This window comes from Anolis sagrei, chromosome Y (genome assembly GCF_037176765.1).
Source record: "Anolis sagrei isolate rAnoSag1 chromosome Y, rAnoSag1.mat, whole genome shotgun sequence".
NCBI lineage: Eukaryota > Metazoa > Chordata > Lepidosauria > Squamata > Dactyloidae > Anolis > Anolis sagrei.
In genome coordinates this window covers 81,961,671-81,986,883 of record NC_090035.1, presented here as the reverse complement: position 1 = coordinate 81,986,883, position 25,213 = coordinate 81,961,671, and the positions used below count along the sequence as shown (strand labels likewise).

Sequence of the window (25,213 nt, the reverse complement as noted above, 5' to 3'; positions counted from 1 at the left end):
CGATTCAGCTGAAAAGGATGCAGAGCAGAAATCATTCGCCAAGCTAAGCATACGAGAGTACAAATAAAGGCCATTTTTATAGAAAAACAGAGTTGTGTGGTTCGAATCTCCCGCTCCCCGCCCTCCGCCCGGCTTGAACGTGATTGGCTGGCATCTCAACAGCTGGGAGGAGGCTTGGCCACCTCTCGAGCACCTGGGCCAATCACAGGGCTTCTGCTGTGCGCCTGGGCCAATCAGAGGGCTTCTGCTGCCTCGGCACTTCAGCAAATCAGAAGAGAGGGAGGCGGGACAAGGGAATACAATGCATTCTTGAGTGGATTATGGAAACTCAGGAAATGTGCAAGGGGCTTGGCGAGTCCTAAAAGGCCTGCGAGGTAAGCCTTACTATTGTCTCATGAGTGATTACAATAAACATTGATGTTGGTGATATCGTCATAATCCAGGTTTTCCTTTTATGATAAGACAGAGTAACAATGGGGGAAACTTAGGTAGTGTCCATGAAGGGAAAAAAGTCCTTAATGTGTGGCAAAAGGTTCAAAAAGTAATGAAGAGGGGTCTAGGGATTCCACTGAGCTGAGATACAGAGCCCTGCAGCACTGAGGTGGAAGCTTGTCCTTGGAAAACTATAAGTTACTATCTCTTATGGAGGGGGTCATGTTCGACTTCATGCTTCCTGCAACCTCGAACAGATTTATGAGTGATCAATTCATTGATCAGTTCATTAATTGTTCGACTGATGCAACATAGAATAATAGAATCAAAGCGTTGGAAGAGACCTCATGGGCCATCCAGTCCAACCCCATTCTGCCAAGAAGCAGGAATATTGCATTCAAATCACCCCTGACAGATGGCCATCCAGCCTCTGTTTAAAAGCTTCCAAAGAAGGAGCCTCCACCACACTCTGGGGCAGAGAGTTCCGCTGCTGAACGGCTCCTTTGTCACCTGCTTGCCGAAAAATCCTAATACCAGACTGAACAGTAATTGTAAATAGTGGCACAGTTGTGCTTCCTACAGCCAAGAAGATAAGCATTGATTGATTGATTGATTGATCCAGCAGTTCTTCCTGTTTTCCCCTTTGTCACCTGCCTAAAATAATATTTGCTGACAAATCCTAACTCCAAACTCAACGTTCACTCTTTGCATTGTTTGTTTTCGCTGCAACCTCCAACAGCCAAAGAGGACATTGTTTGGCTAGGCAATGATTCATTGATCGATGGAATTGATAATTGATCGATTGGTTTTCCAGTGTCCAAGTCCAACAGTCAAAACCATGACAGCATGCCAACAAACCCTGATATTCTGTTCTGTTGTAGTGTTTAGTTCTATTTTAATGTTTGTATGTCTTTGGTTTCTGTTTACACATTGAATGGTTTTTGATCCGCTTTGAGTCTCCTTTGGGAAAGAGGAAGCAAACAACGACGACAACAACAACAACAACAACAACATACACATACACATCTGAAGACCCATCTCTTCTAGCAGAATAATAGTAGTAGTAGTCAGGCCCGTAGCCAGGATTTTGTTTCGGGGGGGGCTAAAAAAATTTCAGGGGGGGTTTCGGGGGGGGGCTGAGTTTCGGGGGGGGCTGAGTCTGAGTGAAAGAGGGTCTAGCCTAGCAAATCTTTTGTATCATTACCCCAATACCCCCATACATATGGGATATATTGAGAATGGTGATCAAATCATGATATTAATAAACATAACAGTTTAAATAATGCACCAGTAAGGCCTTTTCGCGAACCACCATGAGAATTTCGGGGGGGGCTGAAGCCCCCCGAGCCCCCCCCCTGGCTACATGCCTGGTAGTAGTAGTGGTAGTAGTAGTAGTAATGGCCTCCCCAGCCAGTTTTAACTATGCATTTTAAACTCACGTCTTGTGCAAACTATATTTTAATCATTGTTCTGTGAATTATAATATGGTTTCCAGCTGTGAATTTTTCATAATATTTATATTTAATTCTGTTTTAATGTTTGTATATTTGTATACTTTAAAGTGTGTATTAATGCTTTTATATTAAGTCCCCTTCGGGAGAGAAAAAGCAGGGTATAAATACATATAATAACAATAATATCCATATTTTGTAGAAATAAGTTTCAATATGTGCATTTTATATCATTGTTATATGTTTTTGGCTCTGTTGTAACCCACCTTGAGCCACCTGGAGAGGCAGATAAGAAATAATTGATGGATCGATCAATTGAGTGATCAGTTGATTGATTGATCAATTGATCAATCAGTTGATTGATTGGTTAGTTGATTTACTGATTGATCAATTGGTTGATCAATTAATTGACTGGTCAGTTGATTGATTGATTGACCACTCGATTGTTTGGTCATTTAGTTGATTGATCAGTTTATTGACTGATTGATCAGTTGATTGATTGCTTGATCAGTTGATTGATTGATCAATTGATTGACCGGTCAGTTAATTGACTGATTGATTGACCACTTGATTGATTGGTCAGTTGTTTGATTGATCAATTTATTGACTGAGTGATCAATTTATTGACTGATTCATCAGTTGATTGATTTGTTAGTTGGTTGATTGATCGGTTGATTTACTGATTGATCAGTTGGTTGGTTGATTGATTGATCAATTAATTGACTGGTCAGTTGATTGATTGATTGATTGATTGACCACTTGATTGTTTGGTCAGTTGTTTGATCAGTTTATTGATTGCTTGATCAATTGATTGACTGGTCAGTTAATTGACTGATTGATTGACCACTTGATTGATTGGTCAGTTGGTTGATTGATCAATTTATTGACTAGTCAGTTAATTGACTGTTTGATTGACCACTTAATTGATTGGTCAGTTGGTTGATTGATCAATGTATTGATTGATTGATCAATTTATTGACTGATTGATCGATTTATTGACTGATTGATCAATTAATCAGTTGATTGATTGATTGATCAGTTGATTAATTGATCAATTCATCAATCAGTTGATTGATTGGTCAGATGGTTGATTGATCAGTTGATTTACTGATTGGTCAGTTGGTTGAGTGATCAATTTATTGACTGATTGATCAGTTTATTGATTGATTGATCAGTTGATTGATTCATCAGTGAATTGATAGATTAATTGATGAATTGATCGATGCCTTTTTTTTTCTCTTGGCAGGAGGTCTCTGACGAAGCTTTCCCTGATCTTCAGCCATATGGTGGCCGAACTCCAGGCCCTTTTCCCGGATGGACAATACCAAGGAAATAGCTACCAGCTCAAGAAACCGGAAGCCCAAGCCTTTTGGAGGGAGACCTGGGGCTCCAGGTGAGCCAAGGAAAGCCCTCCACCTGTGGAATGCATACCTTCTCCTATTTCCATATACGGAAACCAGGGCTGCATCTGCATTGTGGTTTGATGCCACTTGGAACTGCCATAGCTTCATGAGATAAGATTCTGGGAATTATAGTTTTACTAAGGGCGCATCTACACTGCACCAAATGTGGTTTTGGCAAACGTGGCTCCATGCTATGGACTCAAGAGAGCCCGTACTTTGCGCCCTTGGACAGAGAAGGCAAAATAATAATAATAGTACTCATTCAACAGTGTAGACGCACCCTTGGAAGCCTCTTCATCCACGAAAGGGATAATAAGGCCAAGCTGATATCATCACTGTCACCACCATCATCATTATTTGGTTATTATTTAGTGGTGCAGTGGATTAAACTGCTGAGTTGCTGAACTTTTCTGACCGCAAGGTTAGCAGTTCGAATCCAGGGAGCAGGGTGAGCTCCTGCTGTTAGCCCCAGCTTCTGCCAACCTAGCAGTTCGAAAACATGCAAATGTGAGTAGATCAATAAGTACCGCCTTCCGAACTCCACCAATGATGGAATTGAACCAAACGTGGCATACAGGACTCCCATGACCAACAGAAAACACTAGAAGGATTTGGTGGGCAGTGTCCTTGAGTTTGGGAGTTGTAGTTCACCTACATCCAGAGAGCACTGTGGACTCAAACAGTGATGGATCTGGACCAAAATTGGCATGAATATTCCATATGCCCAAATATAAACACAGATGGAGTTTGGGGGAAATAGACCTTGACATTTGGGAGTTGTAGTTGCTGGGATTTATAGTTCACCTACAATCAAAGAGCATTCTGAACTCCACTAATGATGGAATTGAACCAAACGAAGCATACAGGACTCCCATGACCCACAGAAAACACTAGAAGGGTTTGGTGGGCATTGACCTTGAGTTTTGGAGTTGTAGTTCACCTACATCCAGAGAGCACTGTGGACTCAAACAATGATGGATCTGGAACAAACTTGGTAGGAATATTCCATATGCCCAAATATGAAGACAGATGGAGTTTTGGGGAAATAGACCTTGACATTTGGGAGTTGTAGTTGCTGGGATTTATAGTTCACCTACAATCAAAGAGCATTCTGAACTCCACCAATGATGGAATTGGACTAAACGTGACACACAGGACTCCCATGACCAACAGAAAACACTAGAAGGGTTTGGTGGGCATTGACCTTGAGTTTGGGAGTTGTAGTTCACCTACATCCAGAAATCACTGTGGACTCAAAGAGTGATGGATCTTGACCAAACTTGGCATGGATACTCAAAATGCCCAAATGTGAACACTGGTGGAGTTTGGGGAAAATGGTATCTTGACATTTGGGAGTTGTAGTTGCTGGGATTTGTAGTTCACCTACAATCAAAGAACATTCTGAAGCCCACCAATGATAGAATTGGGCCAAACCTCCCACACAGAAGCCCCATGTGGGCCACAGCAATGCATGGCAGGGGACGGCTAGTACAATATAATAATAATAATAATAATAATCAGAATAATCAGAATAATCAGAATAATCAGAATAATCAGAATAATCAGAATAATCAGAATAATCAGACTAATAATCAGAATAATAATCAGAATAATAATCAGAATAATAATGTAATGTCCTGCAGGATGACATCCCTCCTGCAGTTGTGACATAGTGATACTACAATGCTTTTCTTTTTGAAGTGGGTCTTTGCATTGCATTCGACTTAAATGTGCAACTGGGAAGACTGCAGGGAACTGCAACTCTCAGGATTCCTTTGCATTGAGCCATAGCAACCAAAGTGGGGTTGAACTGCATTGATTCTGCAGTGTAGACACACCTTCCATGCCTCTCCATTTGCAGGAGCCTGGTGTCCTGGGCCGAATTCCGGGAGGGCCTCCACGCGGTGCACCCCATTGAACCCGGCCCCATGGCCATGGCCTTGAAGTCCACCATCGACCTCACCTGCAGTGGACACATCTCCGTCTTCGAGTTCGACATTTTCACCCGCCTCTTCCAGGTGAGTCCTAGTCCAAAGGAACTTAGTTCTGGGCTCTAGATTAGGATTCCTCTCTCTCTTTCCCCTCATTCCATTCCATTATATATCTTTCCCCAGATTTCTAGCATTGCAGATGGTTGAGATACTGAAACAATTCAATTTTTGAACTCTTGCAAACTTTCTTTATAATTTGAAGGTTGGAGCTAGCAAGGAAGAATGAGAATAATAATTATTATTATTTGCTACCCACCAAGTAGGAATAATAATAATAATAATAATAATAATAATAGGTATTACCCAGCAAAGTTGGATAACAACAACAGCAACAAGAACTACAAGAACAACAACATTTGTTATCCACCAGCAAGGTTGAATAATAATAATAATAATAATAATAATTGTTACCTTCCAGCAATTAATTCTGGTACCTAATTTCTCTATTTGCAACTCAAGCTGTTTTCAAACTGCTTAGGTAAACAGTAAGCTGGGCTGACAGTCGGGAGCTCATGCCAACCCAGAGCTTCAAACTACAGACTACCTTTCATTGAGGATTACAGACTTGAGCAGTATAGGTTGTTGTAGGTTTATTCGGGCTATATGGCCATGTTCTAGAGGCATTCTCTCCTGACGTTTCGCCTGCATCTACGGCAAGCATCCTCAGAGGTAGTGAGGTCTGTTGGAACCAGGAAAAAGGGTTTATATATCTGTGGAATGACCAGGATGGGACAAAGGACTCTTGTCTGCTGGAGCTAGGTGTGAATGTTTCAACTGACCACCTTGATGAGCATTTGATGGCCTGGCAGTGCCTGGGGCAATCTTTTGTTGAGAGGTGATTAGATGTCCCTGATTGTTTCCTCTCTATTATTTTGCTGTTGTAATTTTAGAGTTTTTTTTTTATACTGGTAGCCAGATTTTGTTCATTTTCATGGTTTCCTCCTTTCTGTTGGAATTGTCCACATGCTTGTGGATTTATTTTATTTTATTTTATTTTAGATTCAGCAGAAGTTTTGGAGAAGTATTGTCGAAGGCTTTCATGGCTGGAATCAGCACAACAACAGGGAGGAAACAAGCAAGGACATCTAATCACCTCTCAACAAAAGATTCCCCCAGGCTCAGCCAGGCCTTTCAATGCTAATGAAGGTGGTCAGTTGAAACATTCACACCTAGCTCCAGCAGAGAAGATCTCTTTGTCCCACCCTGGTCATTCCACAGATATATAAACCCTTTTTCCTAATTCCAACAGACCTCACTACCTCTGAGGATGCTTGCCATAGATGCAGGCGAAACGTCAGGAGAAAATGCCTCTAGAACATGGCCATATAGCCCGAAAAAACCCACAAGAACCTAGTGATTCCAGCCATGAAAGCCTTCGACAATACATCTTTCTTTCTTTCTTTCTTTCTTTCTTTCTTTCTTTCTCTGAAATGAAGGCGATGCACTGACCACAGGGCAGGATGTGGCTTTTTGAGGTCCATCGCTCAAACCTTCCATCCGTGGGAGGCGATGCAGTGGGTCACTCGTAGCCGTGACAACCATCGGCCGTGTTTCCGCTCCTGAAAAGGTGCAAAGACACGCTGTGCAGATCTCGGCTCAGATTAAACAATTGGGCAGGCTGTTCCTTTAAGGAGGGCGAAAACCCACACACACACGTTTTCCCTGCAGAAGAGTCAACAACAAGTCCCAGCATTTGCAAAACTATGAGGGTTGAATGAAAAGTCATGCCTCCACCTTTGTTCCTTGGGTTTGGATGGGAATATTTTAATAAATCAAATGCAGAGATAATCCTTAGAATATTTTCTTTAACTACCACTATTCGCTTTTCCACATAATCACCAGACAATTGGATACATTTCTGCCAAACATGAGGAAGTTTTCTGAAGCCGTCAAGGAAGAACTAGAAATCCCAGTAACTACAACTCCCAAATGTAAGGTCTATTTCCCCCAAATTCCACCATTGTTCACATTTGAGCATATTGAGTATACATGTCAAGTTTGGTCCAAATCCATTATAGTCCACAGTGGTCTCTGGATGTAGGTGAACTACAACTCCCAAACTCAAGGTCAATGCCCACCAAACCCTTCCAGTATTTTGTGTTAATCATGAGAGTTCTGTGTGCCAAGTTTGGTTTAATTCCATTATTGGTGGAGTTCAGCATGCTCTTTGATTGTAGGTGAACTATAAATCCCAGTAACTAAAACTCCCAAATGTCAAGGTCTATTCCACCCAAACTCCACCAGTGTTCACATTTGGGCATATTAAGTATCCGTGCCAAGTTTGGTCCCGATCCATCATTGTTTGAGTCCACAGTCTGCTCTCTGGATGTAGGTGAACTACAACTCCAAAACTCAAGGTCAATGCCCACCAAACCCTTCCAGTACTTTCCGTTGGTTATGGGAGTTCTGTGTGCCACGTTTGGTTCAATTCCATCGTTGGTGGAGTTCAGCATGCTTTTTGATTGTAGGTGAACTATAAATCGCAGTAACTACAACTCCCAAATGTCAAGGTCTATTCCACCCAAACTCCACCAGTGTTCACATTTGTGCATATTAAGTATCCGTGCCAAGTTTGGTCCCGATCCATCATTGTTTGAGCCCACAGTCTGCTCTCTGGATGTAGGTGAACTACAACTCCAAAACTCAAGGTCAATGCCCACCAACTCTTCCAGTACTTTCAGTTGGTTATGGGAGTTCTGTGTGCCACGTTTGGTTCAATTCCATCGTTGGTGGAGTTCAGCATGCTTTTTGATTGTAGGTGAACTATAAATCGCAGTAACTACAACTCCCAAATGTCAAGGTCTATTCCACCCAAACTCCACCAGTGTTCACATTTGGGCATATTAAGTATCCGTGCCAAGTTTGGTCCTGATCCATCATTGTTTGAGTCCACAGTCTGCTCTCTGGATGTAGGTGAACTACAACTCCAAAATTCAAGGTCAATGCCCACCAACTCTTCCAGTACTTTCAATTGGTTATGGGAGTTCTGTGTGCCACATTTGGTTCAATTCCATCGTTGGTGGAGTTCAGCATGCTCTTTGATTGTAGGTGAACTATAATTTCTGATGGTCTTTGGTGACCCCTCTGACACCCCCCTCACAATCCCCCCAGGGGTCCCGACCCTCAGGTTGCCTTATGTAGATTGCCTTAGGGAGTTGGGGGTATGTAGCTTGGGGAAGAAGGGACATGAGAGCTAGGTTTAAATATTTGCCAAGATGTCACACGGCAGCCTTTTGGGGAAATCCCACAATTGCAGAGTATTTTCAAAATGCAAAAACAGAGCATTCCGCTCACAACAAGCGAAAAGGCATGGCTGGAAAGACTTCTTGAGCTTAAGGAAGCGAGGTGCATAAACGTTTCAAAAAAAAGTTTCTTAAGACATAAGAACTACATTTGAGACAAAAGGATTGGGCTTACTCTCCCACTCCAAGTCTCTAAAGACTCCATTTCCCCATGCACACAGATTAGAAAAGGATCAGAACAAGAAGGAGGTGAATGAAGGAATGGCCACAAGGTCTTAAAACGAAGCATCATCAATTAGGATGGGAGGTGGAAGGACAGAGAGTGAGAGAAAACAGAGTCTCTCAGCATAGCTTAATTCTGGTACCTAATTTCTCTATTTGCAACTCAAGCTGTTTTCAAACTGCGTAGGTAAACAGTAAGCTGGGCTGACAGTCGGGAGCTCATGCCAACCCAGAGCTTCAAACTACAGACTACCTTTCATTGAGGACTACAGACTTGAGCAATATAGGTTGGAATTCCAACAAGCCATTCTTCATATTTGCATGGCTTCTAGACCATTTTGCCAATATGTTTTGAGAACCAGGAAAGCAGTCTGTAGTCTGTGAACCGCAGGAAAGGCTGGTTCTACTGTGTTGGGAACCAATAAGGCTGATTCTACTGTGTTGAGAATCAGGAAGGTTTAGGCTTTTAGCCTGTGAGGTTTAGATTGGTAAAATTGACTTATTTAGAATAGTAGTTAGTGTATGAGAAAAAAAGGGAGAGAAACCCAGTAAGCATCTTTATGGCAACAGAAATAATATAAGGAAATAATAAGCTGGTACTTGAAGTGGTCTTTTAAGGGAAAAAACACAGTTTGAAGAAAAATAAGTTTAAAACCTGTCTCGTGAAAGGAACAGTCCTCTTAAGAGTTGCTTTATGAAATGTTATAAATGTAACCACTGAAGAAATGTGCCTCTCTAAGAGTTAAGAAACACTGACACCATTAAGCTTCCTCTATACTTCAATAAACTTGTTACAATTTCTCTTAAAGCCAAGTCTCTGTTACGAATACTTACAAGTCAAGCCGCGCTACACATTGAAGAAAGACCAACAAAGTATTACAAGCTATTAACTGTGTTATCAATTTTGTAAATCCATTACAACTAGTAGGAGACTCTGATAAATCAGTGACATCCCTACTACTTCTGGTGTTGTCGTTACAAAATGGTGACCTCATTGCAAATATAATAATAATAATAATAATAATAATAATAATAATAATAATTTCCAGCCTTGGCCGACGTTACTGAAGAACTGGACCTACCTTGCGGTGACGCACCCGGGATATATGGCCTTCCTCACCTACGATGAAGTCAAGGAGCGCCTCCAGACCTACATCAACAAGCCGGGCAGGTAACAAATTACGACGACGACTACTACTACTACCCTATTTACTTGACTCTAATGCTCACCTTTCTTGGCTCAATTACCTTCCCAAAATTAAGGGGTGCATTAGATTTGTGTCATACGGTCCTCTTAGTGCTGAGACAAAGCTGCACCTAGAGCTCCTCTTTGAAGGACATCAGCTCTCATTTAGTGGCTATGTAATCGGAGGTGACCCCCTCCCCAGGGCTCTGTAAAAGATGGTTCAGAATCAGGGAATTCATAGTTTTGCCAAGGACACCAGGCTGGAATTATCCCATAATCCCCTATAACTTTTTATGAACTCTCATGAACTTCATAGGAACTTTTATGGACTTTGGGGGGCTGGCATGAGTTCCCCTTCAACCCTGAATGACCCCCCCCCCTTCCCTATGAACTCTGTGTATGCTCCCATGCCCCATTCCTCATTCCCTATATGTATGTATATATAAGAAAATACGAAGCAAAGCTGCCTTTTCATAAACCAGCAACTTATGGCTCCTGGAGTTTCCAAACTTCCTGAGCCAATAATCCCCTAACAAAGGACACAACCAGATCCATTTGCATGGACAATAAGTAAACAGCTCTATTTGCCTGAACCTCGGAGGGCTGATAGCCAGGCCATTCAGAATAATGGAGCCTATGGACATACAAAGGGCATTTCCCCATCTGCGAGGAACCGGGGATTTGCCACCGCCTCCCTGCTGTGTCACATCCTCATCTCCGAAACCCATCTCTGCTTCATCAATGAACTTCATATCGCAGGACAGTAAGACAAAGGACCTGGCGTCTTGGGGCCAGACAAAAATGTTAATTCAAGAGACAAAAACAATAACTCAGACCAGGCTTGAGAGCCTGAAGCTAGTGCCTGGTCATTTGGCAAAAACCAGTCATTTGTAATACAGTCAACTACACATTTCTTCATTGTTTCCCTGTTGCCCACCTCCCTCCCACCTCATTGGTTGAGCAGCCAAGGCAGGGCCAGGGCCCTTATTGGATCTCCTCTCGACTCGCTGTCATCACAGCCAATCACAGTGAAGCTGGCTCAGGGGGCAGGTGCAGGATATTTGAAGTTGACAGCTCTATAAATGGGTTGTTGTAGGTTTTTTCGGGCTATATGGCATTTTCTCCTGACGTTTCGCCTGCATCTATGACAAGCATCCTCAGAGATAGTGAGGTCTCACTACCTCTGAGGAGGCTTGCCATAGATGCAGGCGAAATGTCAGAAGAAAATGCCTTTAGAACATGGCCATATAGCCCGAAAAAACCTACAACAACCCAGTGATTCTGGCCATGAAAGCCTTCGACAATACATAGCACTATAAATATCGTATTTCTCAGCCCAGTGGTTATGTTGGCTCCTGGGCAGATAACTGCAGTCGTCATCCGTTCCAGCTGGAACTAAATAACACCTCGGTGGCTTTCCTTCAACTTGGTGAGACTTCATTTCGGGAAAAATCTTCTTTGGTGCTTGCTGTCTCGCCAGGTGTCCCGGACCCTCTTTTTTGGGACTGGCCGGACCTCCCAAATTAATGTTCGATATCAGCTGTGGCTCAATCCTATGTCATCCTGGGATTTATAGTTTGGTGAGGCACCTGTATTTTTGGACAGGGAAGGCTTAAGACGTTGCAAAACTACAGTGTTCAACCAACGCAATTCAAGTGGATTCATTCTACAGCGTTGATGCATCACAAGGCTTTTTTTCCATCCCTAGAAGCTTTGTTTTTAAAGAAGGGATTCTAAGCAGGCGGCAATGATAAAGGCCAAGTTACAAAAAACGCCCTTTTTGAAACTGCGCATTACGTTCAGCAGCAAATACTGTTTTGGTTTCAGGGTTCTGAAATATTAGGTGCACTTTATACTCAAGTAAATACAGTGGTTGTGGTATTATTGTTGTTGTTGTTGTTGTTGTTACTACTACTATCATCATCATTGGGTTGTTGTAGGTTTTTTCAGGCTATATGGCCATGTTCTAGAGGCATTCTCTCCTGACGTTTCACCTGCATCTATGGCAGTCATCCTCAGAGGTTGTGAGGTCTGTTGAAACTAGGAAAAAGGGTATATATACCTGTGGAATGACCAAGGTGGGACAAAGGGCTCTTGTCTGCTGGAGCTAGGTGTGAATAGAGGATACAGGAATATAGGAACGGAATTATGGATGATGAATTGGATCACGATTTGTAATGTGTTGGTATTGATGTGTTATTACCATGTATATTATGTTGTTAATGGTTTTTTAAATTTTGTATGTTGTTGGATTGACTTTTTGCTCTTGGTGTGAACCGCATTAAGTCGCCTAAGGGCTGAGAAACTGCGGTATACAAGCAAAGTAAATAAATAAATAAAATAAATAAACTGACCACCTTGATTAGCATTGGATGGCCTGACAGTGCCTGGAGCAATCTTTTGTTGAGAGGTGATTAGATGTCCTTGTTTGTTTCCTCTCTGTTGTTGTGCTGTTGTAATTTTAGAGTTTTTTTAATACTGGTAGCCAGATTTTGTTCATTTTCATGGTTTCCTCCTTTCTGTTGAAATGGTCCACATGCCTCTTGTGTATTTCAATGGCTTCTCTGTGTCGTCTGATGTGGTGGTTGTGAGAGTGGTCCAGCATTTCTGTGTTCTCAAATAATAGGCTGTGTCCAGGTTGGTTCCTCAGGTGCTCTGCTATGGCTGAATTCTCTGGTTGAAGGAGTCTCCAGGCACTGTCAGGCCATCCAATGCTAATCAAGGTGGTCAGTTGAAACATTCACACCTAGCTCCAGCAGACAAGAGTCCTTTGTCCCACCCTGGTCATTCCACAGATATATAAACCCTTTTTCCTAGTTCCAACAAACCTCACAACATCTGAGGATGCTTGCCATAGATGCAGGCGAAACGTCAGGAGAGAATGCCTCTAGACCATGGTCATATAGCCCCAAAAAACCTACAACAACCCAGTGATTCTGGCCATGAAAGCCTTCGACAATACGTTATCATCATCATAATTCCTCTTTGGGCGCCCCCTCGTGTCTCCCTGCAGTACTGATGGTCCCTTTCGCATTACATTCAGTAGCAAATACTTATTTGGTTTCAACGTTTTGAAATTTTAGGTAAGCATTAGACTCAAGAAAATGCAGTGGTATTATTATTATTATTATTATTACCATCATCATCATCCGTCCTTGGGCATCCCCTAGTGTCTCCTTTCAGTACTGACAGTCCCTTTCGCATTATGTTGTTGTTCATTGGTTCAGTCGTCTCCGACTCTTCGTGACCTCATGGACCAGTCCACGCCAGAGCTCCCTGTCGGCCGTCACCACCCCCAGCTCCTTCAAGGTCAGTCCAGTCACTTCATTTTAGGTAAAGGTAAATGTTTCCCCTCACATTAAGTCTAGTCGTGTCCAACTCTAGGGGTTGGTGCTCCTCCCCATTTCTAAGCCAGCATTGTCCATAGACGCCTCCAAGGTCATGTGGCCAGCATGACTGCATGGAGCACTGTTACCATCCTACTGTTACTATCCTTTCTGCTCCTCTCTTTCTCCATCCCAAGCTACATCTTCCGGCTCAGCTGCACCCGGTTGGGCCAATGGGCCATTGGCTACGTCACTGAGAACGGGACCATCCTGCAAACGATTCCGCAAAACAAGCCCCTTTTCCAGGCCTTAATCGACGGTCACAAGGAAGGATTGTGAGTGGCGGCGCATTCGGAATGGGCAGGGTTGAAGTTGGGGAAATCGGGCCGCCCTTGTTAAGGGAGACCGTGATAGGGATGACAATTCGGCACCAAATCCAAAATGTGATAGCCGTACTGGTATCTGGCATGTGTTTTGGAGATCACGGTTCTCTAAATGCTCCTTCCCAATTGCAAAAAAATTAGATGATCCATGCAAGAATGTGCAAACTTCCAAATTCCAACATTATCGTGTTTTCTTTCCTTTCCAGTTACATGTATCCAAATGGAAAGAACATCAACCCAGACCTGTCGGAATTGACGGAAGTCGTCTCTCGGAGCCGAATCCGGGTCAGCCAGGTAAGTCTATTGTCTTAGGCCTCTTCTATACTGATCTACCAAATCCAAATTATCTGCTTTGAAGTGGATTATATGTTAGTGTAGACCAGTGTTTCTCAACCTGAGGGTTATATGTTAGTGTAGACCAGTGTTTCTCAACCTGGGGGTCGCGACCACTGTGGGGGTCGCGAGGGGGTGTCAGAGGGGTCGCCAAAGTAGTATTTTCTAATGGCCATGGGGGTTCTGTGTGGGAAGTTTGGTCCAATTCTATCATTGGTGGGGTTTAGAATGCTATTTCATTGTGGGTGAACTATAAATCCCAACAACTACAACTCCCAAATGGCAAGGTCTATTTTCTCCAAACACTACCAGTGTTCACATTTGGGCATATTGAGTATTTGTGCCAAGTTTGGTCCAGATCCATCATTGCATGAGTCCACAGTCTGGATATAGGTGAACTACAACTCCAAAAACTCAAGGTCAATGTCCACCAGACCTTCCCAATATTTTCTCTTGGCCATGGGAATTCTGTTTGTCATGTTTGATTCAATTCCATCATTGATGGAGTTCAGTAGGCTCTTTGATTTAAGGTGAACTATAAATCCCAGCAACTCCAGCATTACCAAACGACAAAATCAATCACCCCCAATTCCACCAGTATTCAAATTTTGGGCGTATCAGGTATCTGTGCCAAATTTGGTCCAGTGACTGGAAATACATCCTGCATTTCAGATATTTACATTACAATTCAGAACAGTAGCAAAATTAGAGTTATGAAGTAGCAACGAAAATAACGTTATGGTTGGGGGTCACCACAACATGAGGACTTGTACTAAAGGGTCGTGGCATTAGGAAGGTTGAGAACCACTGGTGTAGACTCATATAATTCATTTCAAAGCCACTCATGTGGATTATCTGCTTTGATAATCTGGATTGTATGGCAGTGTAGAAGGGGCTTCGCTCTTCTTTGGGTGCCTTGCTTCTAACCATCTGAATTTCAGAAGTTCAGGAGCTTCAGTTTGGGAACTGAATCCCCCAAAATCCCCCAACATATGTGTTGCTTTAGGAATACAGTTCCATGAAACTACAGTTATGATCAAATGGTATTTATTTCTCGTGTCAGGGCAACCAGTCAATTACATTACATTTCTAACAGAACAAAGCAAACAAACAGAGAAAATACAAAATGTGTGAGTTTGGTAGTTGATTAAATGTCCTTTGACCCCTTGGAGTGCCTCTGGTGTTGCCGCAAGGAGGTCCTCCCTTGTGCATGTGGCAGGGCTCAAGGTTGGCTCTGCATCTGCTCGTGGTGCCAGAGCGCAGTCTGTTCAGCGCCTTCCAAGTCGCCCAGTCCTCTGTGTGCCCAGGGGGGAGTCTCTCATTGGGTCTCAGCCATTGGTTGAGGTTCTGGGTTTGAGCCTGCCACTTTTGGACTCTCACTTGCTGAGGGGTTCCAGCGAGTGTCTCTGTAGATCTTAGAAAACTATGTCTGGATTTAAGTCGTTGACGTGCTGGCTGATACCCAAACAGGGGATGAGCTGGAGATGTCTCTGTCTTGGTCCTTTCACTATTGGCTGCTACTTCCCGGCGGATGTCAGGTGGTGCAATACCGGCTAAGCAGTGTAATTCCTCCAGTGGTGTAGGGCGCAGACACCCTGTGATAATGCGGCATGTCTCATTAAGAGCCACATCCACTGTTTTAGCGTGGTGAGATGTGTTCCACACTGGGCATGCATACTCAGCAGCAGGGTAGCACAGCGCAAGGGCAGATGTCTTCCCTGTGTCTGGTTGTGATCCCCAGGTTGTGCATGGTATTAGGTTTCCTAGCATCTGCTCCCAGCATGGCATAGAGTTGCATTGGAGGATCTATCTTCTGTAAGAGTTTGTTGAAGTCCTCTAATGCACCTCCATGAGGACTTCAAGGGGGAAACCTACTAAATTCTTGGAGAGACCATATTGCATGGGTAAGTGAAGCCTTGGAATTGGGTTTCCATGGTTATGGAGATCTTCCTGTGTTTTCTTTGGACTACATTTCCCAGCATCTATGATTGCTGAGGGACCCTAGGAGTTGCAGTCCAAGGCTGGATCAACAATGCCATTTAATCTGCAATGTGACAGTGTGGATCCAGCTATAGCACTTCGTAATAAAAATTTGAAAACTTTTCTGTTCCAGGTTTGAAAGCATTATTTCCTTTTTGAGTGTGTGGTCCTTACTTTGAAAGTAGTTGTTGTACTCCAGAAACTTTGTTTTTGTGGCTGTTTAATGGGTTGGGACTCATGGAAAAAACAGAGCCAAATGTGCAACTGCTATAATGAGCCCTCCTCCATAAATAATTTGTTTCTCTTTTATCTCACCTGAGTTTTTAACTAGTTTTAATTAGTTCTTCTTTTAACCATTACATGTAGCCTGCCCATTGTCACTGTGTTTGTGTTTACTGTAATTTTATATTGTTGTATATTCATATGTTTTATGTAATTATGATGTTGTTGTTTATTGTTTATTGTTTGTGTTTCGGTTTGCGTTCGGTCATTCTTTATTGTAATTGTCGTTTGGGTTTGTCATCATGTAAGCCGCTCCGAGTCCCCATTGGGGAGATGGTGGCGGGGTACAAATAAAGTTTATTATGGGTTGTTGTAGGTTTTTTCGGGCTATATGGCCATGGTGTAGAGGCATTCTCTCCTGACATTTCGCCTGCATCTATGGCAAGCATCCCCAGAGGTAGTGAGGTCTGTTGGAAATCAGGAAAAAGGGTTTATATATCTGTGGAATGACCAGGGTGGGACAAAGGACTCTTGTCTGCTGGAGCTAGGTGTGAATATGTATTTGTCGAAGGCTTTCATGGCTGGAATCACTAGGTTCTTGTGGGTTTTTCCGGGCTATATGGCCATGTTCTAGAGGCATTCTCTCCTGACGTTTCACCTGCATCTATGGCAAGCATCCTCAGAGGTAGTGAGGTCTGTTGGAACTAGGAAAAAGGGTTCATATATCTGTGGAAAGACCAGGGTGGGACAAAGGACTCTTGTCTACTGGAGCTAGGTGTGAAGGTTTCAACTGACCACCTTAATTAGCATACAATGGCAGTGCCTGGAGCAAACCTTTGTTGAGAGGTGATTAGATGTCCCTGGTTGTTTCCTCTCTGCTGTTTTGCTGTTGTAATTTTAGAGTTTTTTTAATACGGGTAGCCAGATTTTGTTCATTTTCATGGTTTCCTCCTTTCTGTTGAAATTGTCCACCTGCTTCTTGTGGATGTCAATGGCTTCTCTGTGTAGCCTGACATGGTGGTTGTTGGTGTGGTCCAGCATTTCTGTGTTCTCAAATAATATGCTGAGTCCAGGTTGGTTCCTCAGGTGCTCTGCTATGGCTGACTTCTCTGGTTGAAGGAGTCTGCAGTGCCTTTCATGTTCCTTGATGCGTGTCTGAGCAATGCTGCTGCATTTGGGGGTCCCTATGGAGACTTCTTGTCCACAGCTGCAGAAGTGAGAGGGTCCCTCTTGTCCTTTGCTGAACGGTGCATTTGTTGGATTTTCTGCAGGATGTCCACAAAAACGACGTTGAGGCGGTTTAGTAAACTTTCTCCATGTTTTATGATAGAAACAATTAGGAAATGACATTTATAACCCAAGAACAAAAACCGTGTTGCATGGTGTAACCAATATATCAACTTGCTGTCTTTCAGGAGCAGTTTGAGCTCTACTGCCAGGTGGGCTCCACCTTCCAGCTCTGCAAGATCTGCGCCGAGAACAACAAGGACGTCCGGATCCAGCCTTGTGGGCACCTCCTCTGCCGCGGGTGCCTGGACGCCTGGCAGGTGGGGCCATGACCACTGACCTTCAACCCCTGATCCTTCTCAGGGTTCCAGCACCACCTTCTTTTGGGAGGGAGGGCAGAGAGACAAGAACTTGGATGTCCTATCTAGAAAGCAGGGTCTCCTCTCCTTCCTCATGTCCTTCTACATTTTCCTGTCTATTTTCTTCTATTTCCTCTTGTTTTTCTGTATTGTGTTTGCCACTTTGAGTCTCTTGAGGAGAGGAAAAATGGGGTATAAATAAACAAAATAATAATAATAATAATAATAATAATAATAATAATAATAACCACTGCTGTTCATCATTGCAAGGATCCTTCTGTCAGTCATTCTAAAGAAAACAAACCTGGGCTACCAAACAGAAAGAAATTCACCAAAAATTTCCCACTTGCTGTACATGGATGATCTAAAGCTTTATGGAAAATCAGAAACTGAAATCCAGTCACTGACAAACATAGTCAGACTCTTTAGCACTGACATCAGTATGGAGTTTGGCCTAGACAAATGTGCCACAGTGGCGTTAAAGAAGGGAAAAATTACACAAAGTGAGGACATAGAGATGCCAAATGGACAAACCATAAAATGCAATCAGCCCGAAGCCTATAAATATCTGGGCATGCTACAGTTGGGCAAGATCAAGCATGGGCAAGTGAAAAAGGTGGCTTGTGGCAGAATCTTTGCAGCTCAGTCTTTAAATATTATTATTATTACTATTATTACTATTTTCTTCCTCCTCTTCTATTTTCTTTTCTTTTCTTCTTCTTCTCCCTTTTCCTTCTTCTCTTCCTACTTCATTGTGGAAAGAAATCCTCTTCCTGTCCTCTTTATCCTTTCTTTTCGCCCTTTTCCCATCCATCTGAACATTAGGAAGAACTTCCTGACTGTGAGAGCCGTTCAGCAGTGGAACTCTCTGCCCCGGAGTGTGGTGGAGGCTCCTTCTTTGGAAGCTTTTAAGCAGAGGCTGGATGGCCATCTGTCAGGGGTGATTTGAATGCAATATTCCTGCTTCTTGGCAGAATGGGGTTGGACTGGATGGCCCAGGAGGTCTCTTCCAACTCTTTGATTCTAGGATTCTATGACTCTATGATTCTATCCTCTTCTTTCTCCTCTCCCTTCTTCTTTCTTTTCCACATTCTCTCCATTCTGTTTTCTTTCTCTTCCTCCTCCTTTGGCTGCATATAAACAAAGGCTTGGAATGGGGGGAAACCCCAATGCCGCAGGTTAGTCTATTCATTTCCTGCAAAATGAAACCTTCCCTTCACTGGAGTTCCAGGTGAAAGAACAGGGCAAAGTTTGGTGCCTCACTTCCTTTTTCATTGCAGAGACCTGACTGCGCATTAATGCATTTACGCATGGATTGCGTCAGTCCTGGGTGTTGTCGTTTGGTAGAGAAGGCTAAAGGTCCTGCAAAACTACAACTCCCAGGTCTCCATAGCATGGAGCCATATTTAAATATTGGAAACAATGATAATTAGAGAGAAACTGCAAATAATAATAATTATTATTATTATTCAGTATGAGCATTGCAGCCTCACTCTAGGTTATGCTCATTATTATTATTATTATTTTGCAATGCTAATGAGAGAAAAACTGCAAATAATAATAATAATAATATTTCAATATGAGCCTTGCAGTCTCACTCTAGGTTACGCTCATTATTATTATTATGCAATGATAATTAGAGAGAAACTGCAAATAATAATAATAATAATAATAATAAGTCAATATGATAATAATAATAATATTAGAGACTGCAAATAATAATAATAATATTTCAATATGAGCCTTGCAGTCTCACTCTAGGTTATGCTCATTATTATTATTATTATGCAATGATAATTAGAGAGAAACTGCAAATAATAATAATAATAAGTCAATATGATAATAATAATATTATTAGAGAGAAACTGAAAATAATAATAATAATAATAATAATAATAATAATAATAATTCAATATGAGATTGCAGTCTCACTCTAGGTTACGCTCATTATTATTAATATGCAATGATAATTAGAGAGAAATTGCAAATAATAATAATAATAATTCAATATGAGCATTGTAGTCTCACTCTAGGTTATGCTCATTATTATTAATTATTATATTAATTAATTATTATTGATTATTATGATTATTATTAATATGCAATGATAATTAGAGAGAAACTGCAAATAATAATAATGATAATAATTCAATATGAGCATTGCAGTCTCACTCTAGGTTATGCTCATTATGCAATGATAATTAGAGACAAGCTGCAAATAATAATAATAATAATTCAATATGAGCATTGCAGTCTCACTCTAGGTTATGCTCATTATTATTATTTTATTATGCAATGATAATTAGAGAGAAACTGCAAATAATAATAATAATATTTCAATATGAGCATTGCAGTCTCACTCTAAGTTACGCTCATTATTATTATTATGCAATGATAATTAGAGAGAAGCTGCAAATAATAATAATAATAATAATAATAATAATTCAATATGAGCATTGCAGTCTCACTCTAGGTTATGCTCATATTGACATTTATTATTATTATTATTATTATTATTATTATTATTATTGGAAAGCATTACATTTTATTGATTAGCCCATGGGCCATATAAAAAAAAATATTGGAAAGGAGGTCACATTGTGGAGGAGGAAGGCTGTTTTTCTGTTGTTCCAGAGAGACAACATAGCCATGGGTTCAAATGGCATGGAAAGAGATTTCACCTAAACATTAGGAAGACATTTTGGGTGGTTAGAAAGCATAATCTTCTGCCTCAAAGTCCAGTGGAGTCTTCTTCTCTGGAGGTTTTAAAGGAGAGGCTGGATGGCCATCTGTTGGGAGGGATTGAATGGTATATTCCCTTATGGCAGAAGGGGGCTGGACTAAACTGCTCTAGATGGCCCTTGGGGTCCCTCAAGCACAAGTGGAATATCAGACGATACAGCTGTTGGGAATTGTGGGTGTTGAAGTCCAAAACACCTGGAGAGAGGGCTAAAGTTTGCCCATGCCTTAGATAGTCTTTGTTTGTTTGTTTACAGGGGCGGCTCATCCATTACGCGAAGTAAGCAGTCACAGAACACTTTTTTTGCCAGGGGCGCAGAGGCGCCTCTGTAAATGCCCCTCGACCGCCACTTGAGGAGCCCCCTCAGCTCATGACAGCCCTAGCAGTCCGGGGGGAGCCTCGGCTTTCTTGCCTCGCTGCCGGGCGATCCTCTTCCCAAAGGGCCGGGCCCTTGAGCCTCGCCTAGCCCCTCTCGTCCCTGCTCCACCCAGCCACCGGGTGCGCGAGCAGAGCCGGCGCTCCATCGTTCTCCACGTTCGATCCCTTCCCCATGACCAGCTCCCTTTCCCAATCCCCCGGTGCTCCACCCACCTCCTCTCCTCTCCTCAATCCGCGGGTGGGCCAAGGGGTGGAGCCACCGCGTCTGGCCCGCTTCGGGTCCAGAGGCGTGTCTGAAGACCCCAGCGTGCGCACCAAAAGTTACCTCTTCTCCTGACTTTCTCTTCAGCCATTGGGACCGAGAGAGAGAGAGAGAGAGAGAGAGAGACCCTCCGGCTGGAGGTATCTCCCACCTCCGCTCCCTCCTTTGTTTTTGCACCTACCTTCAGGAAAGGTGGACATCTCTACCTCTCTCTCTCTCTCTCTTGATCCCAATGGCTGAGGAGAAAGTCAGGAGAAGAGGTGACTTTTGGTGCACACGCCGGGGTCTTCAGGCACGCCTCCGGACCCAAAGCGGGCCAGGCAAGGGAGCAAGTGCGGCAAGTGTAGTTACTGGGATGTATAGTTCACCTACAATCAAAGAGCATTCTGAACTCCACCAATGATGGAATTGAACCAAATATGGCACACAGAACTCCCACGATGAACAGAAAATATATATCAATGATTGGTTGGGGCGGGGGGGGGGGGGGGTGCCAAAATACTGTTTGCTTACCGTTGAAAATTACCTAGTGCCGCCTCTGTTTGTTTATTGTACTCTGTGGCATTGAATACTGTACTGTATGGCATTCACTATAGATAGTTATGGCTCAGCTTGTTGGGCCTGAAACTGAACCCTCTTGTGAGCCTGAAATGTTCCCTGATGAAGAGGATGATGGGATTCAGTTTTCTGGGCCTGCTTCTATGCCTTTCTCTGGGCCTCTTGCAGGCAGTGCACCGGAGGAGTCGCCAAGTCAGTTCTCATGGGAAAAGAATGCCAGCAAGTTAGATAACGACCAGGTGCAGAGGCCTCCTCTTTCTCAGCCGTCTCACGCTGATAGAGAAGAGAGCTTGGATAGTGATTTAATGAGCAGGCAGGAACGTTTAGATTGGCGGGTCAGGAGGAGTTCACGGATACCCAGCAAGAAAGAAGCTAGGTCGGTGAAAGGTCACCGTAATGCTTTCATGTTGGCAAGAGCGTAATGTTTTCATTGGCAAAAAGTATTTAGGCTTCTGGTTAACAGGGGGAAGGTGTCAGTTCAACGTGGCTTTTGGCATGAAAGCTTCTATGGAATAATCTTGGCTTCACAGCAGCACGCTTTAGGCTTCCTGCATCGTAATTCTTAGGGCTTGTGTTTCACTGTTTTTACCATGGACTCTGATTTGACCATTGCTTAAAGGATTATGTTTTATGTTCCTACCTGAAGTCCTTTGGAACTGTGTTTTGCATTTAACCTTTGTCTTTGGAACTTCGCATTGCTTGTTCTATGTTTTGACTTGGATTTTTCCTCAATAAACTACAAAATCTACGGCTCTTGTGTGGTGGTGCTTGGGAGCAAGGTGAAGCCTACTCTGAGTTGCAACACCATCTATCTATCTGCCAGGGTGCTTGCATGGTGTCTTTTTGCAGAACAGGGTTGGACTAGATGGCCCTTAGAGTCCCTTCCAAGTCTAGGAATCTGTGACGGACAGGTGCATCCTGATCCTTGACCTCCAACCTGGCCCAGTTGTCCTAACCGAGCCTTTCCTGTCTGTCCCAACAGCTCTCCGAAGCGCATACCTGCCCCTTCTGTCGCCGGAAAATCTGTGGCCACGTGGACATTGTCATCGACCCCTTCACGTTTGAGGAGAAGGCCCCCGTGGCAGAGGAAGAGGAGGGCGACGAAGGGGACTTGGAAGACATCGAGGCCGTGCTGAAGGAGCTGGTGGCCGCCAGGCAAGCCAAAGAGGTCAGCCGGAGAGGATCCCCAAACTGGGTGATACTTCCTTCCCTAAATAACTAAGAGCACTGGAGAAGATCGACAAAGAAAATTAACCAAAGATAAAACTTCACATAACCCACACAGACATAATTTGTCACAGGGTAAAACATCTAAAACTAACAGCTACAACCTTACAGAGCATGTTGTGGTGGCCCCCAACCATAACATTATTTTCAATGCTACTTCATCACTGTAATATTGGGTTATTGTAGGTTTTTTCGGGCTATATGGCCATGTTCTAGAGGCATTCTCTCCTGACGTTTCGCCTGCATGTATGGCAAGCATCCTCAGAGGTAGTGAGGTCTGTTGGAAGTAGGAAAAAGGGTTTATATATCTGTGGAATGACCAGGGTGGGACAAAGGACTCGCAGGTTCGCAGCTTGGGAGTGATCCTGGACTCATCGCTGAGCCTGGAACCCCAGGTCTCAGCGGTGGCCGGGAGAGCTTTTGCGCAATTAAAACTTGTGCACCAGTTGCGCCCGTACCTCGGGAAGTCTGATCTGGCCACGGTGTTCCACGCTCTTGTTACATCCCGAATAGACTACTGCAACGCTCTCTACGTGGGGTTGCCCTTGAAGACTGTTCGGAAACTTCAACTAGTCCAACGAGTGGCAGCCAGACTGCTCACCGGAGCGACATACAGGGAGCACACCAACCCCCTGCTGTGTCAGCTCCACTGGCTGCCGGTTCAGTTCCGAGCACAATTCAAGGTGCTGGTTTTGACCTACAAAACCCTATACGGTTCAGGTCCAGTGTATCTGTCTGAACGTATCTCCCTCTACATCCCACCCCAGAGTCTGAGATCATCTGGGGGGGCCCTGCTCTCGACCCCACCACTGTCACAAGTGAGGCTGGTGGGGACGACGAGCAGGGCCTTCTCAGTGGTGGCCCCTCACCTGTGGAACTCACTCCCCGGGGGAATCAGGGCATCGTCATCCCTCCTCGCCTTCAGGAGGAGGGTGAAGACGTGGTTATGGGACCAGGCCTTTGGGCACTCTGGCAATTAAATCAGACAACCAGGCGAGTAAGACCAATAGGATTGATGAAGTGGAACGTAAAACTAGATCTATGAGTAGCGAACGCTGACCATGGAAGAGGAGAAATTGGGTTTGTATTTGGTTTTATTGATTTTATTGATTTTATGGTTATAATGCATGAATTGTTGTCAACTGTGAATTGATGTAATTTTGTGTATGATTGTTTTATGATGCAGGCATCAAATTGTGCCTTTGCCTTTGTAAGCCGCCCTGAGTCCCCTTCGGGGTGAGAAGGGCGGGGTAAAAGAACCCCAAATAAATAAATAAATAAATAAATAGTCTGTTGGAGCTAGGTGTGAATGTTTGATTAGCATTTGATTGCCTGGCAGTGCCTGGAGCAATTTTTTGTTGAGAGGTGATTAGATGAAGTCAGCCATAGCAGAGCACCTGATGAACCAGCCTGGACACAGCATTTTATTGGAGAACACAGAAATGCTGGACCACTCTCACAACCACCATGTAAGACTACACAGAGAAGCCACTGAAATCCACAAGCATGTGGACAATTTCAACAGAAAGGAGGAAACCATGAAAATGAACAAAATCTGGCTCCCAGTATTAAAAAAAACTCTAAAATTAGAACAGCACAACAACAGAGAGGAAACAAACAAGGACATCAAATCACCTCTCAACAAAAGATTGCTCCAGGCACTGCCAGGCAATCAAATGCTAATCAAAGTGATCAGTTGAAACATTCACATTTAGCTCCAGCAGACAAGAGTCCTTTGTCCCACCCAGGTCATTCCACAGATATATAAACCCATTGTCCTACTTCCAACAGACCTCACTACCTCTGAGGATGCTTGCCATAGATGCAGGCGAAACGTCAGGAGAAAATGCCTCTAGAACATGGCCATATAGCGCGAAAAAAACCTACAACAACCCAGTGAAAGCCTTGGACAGTAGGTTGAATTGGTTGCAACTCAATGAGAGATTGAGTGAAAGCCTTGGACAGTAGGTTGAATTGGTTGCAACTCAATAGAGCAAAAGTGGGGTGTCCTGCAACAACAACGTTCTTGCAGTTCATGTTTTTATGGTAGAACCAATTAGGAAATGATATTTATAACCCAGGAGGAAAAATCGTCTTACATAGAGGCAGTGAAAATATTTCTGCGCTGACGAATTGCCTTCTGCACAGAAAATGCTGTTTTTGGAGGAAAAACCCACCACGCAAATTTTCTGCAGAATACGACCTGCACATTTTCTGCAGCAAACGTTCCCAAAGAAAGACTTTCTTGTTGTTCTTGATATTATTATTATTATTATTATTATTATTATTAT

The 25,213-nt window shown here is 43.2% G+C and overlaps 1 protein-coding gene across 1 annotated transcript in view; it reads left to right on the top strand.

Annotated features, from left to right (window-relative positions):
• LOC137095061 (E3 ubiquitin-protein ligase CBL-like) overlaps positions 1-23,011 on the top strand; it is a 31,120-nt gene extending 8,109 nt beyond the window's left edge. Inside the window, exons 2-8 of the mRNA XM_067461263.1 lie at positions 3,130-3,276; positions 5,148-5,304; positions 9,791-9,912; positions 13,451-13,588; positions 13,843-13,930; positions 17,587-17,718; positions 22,678-23,011. Coding sequence (XP_067317364.1) covers positions 3,130-3,276; positions 5,148-5,304; positions 9,791-9,912; positions 13,451-13,588; positions 13,843-13,930; positions 17,587-17,718; positions 22,678-22,917 — 1,024 coding nt within the window. The 3' untranslated portion in view covers positions 22,918-23,011. The remainder of the gene's footprint in view (positions 1-3,129; positions 3,277-5,147; positions 5,305-9,790; positions 9,913-13,450; positions 13,589-13,842; positions 13,931-17,586; positions 17,719-22,677) is intronic.
• Positions 23,012-25,213: the final 2,202 nt, after the last annotated feature.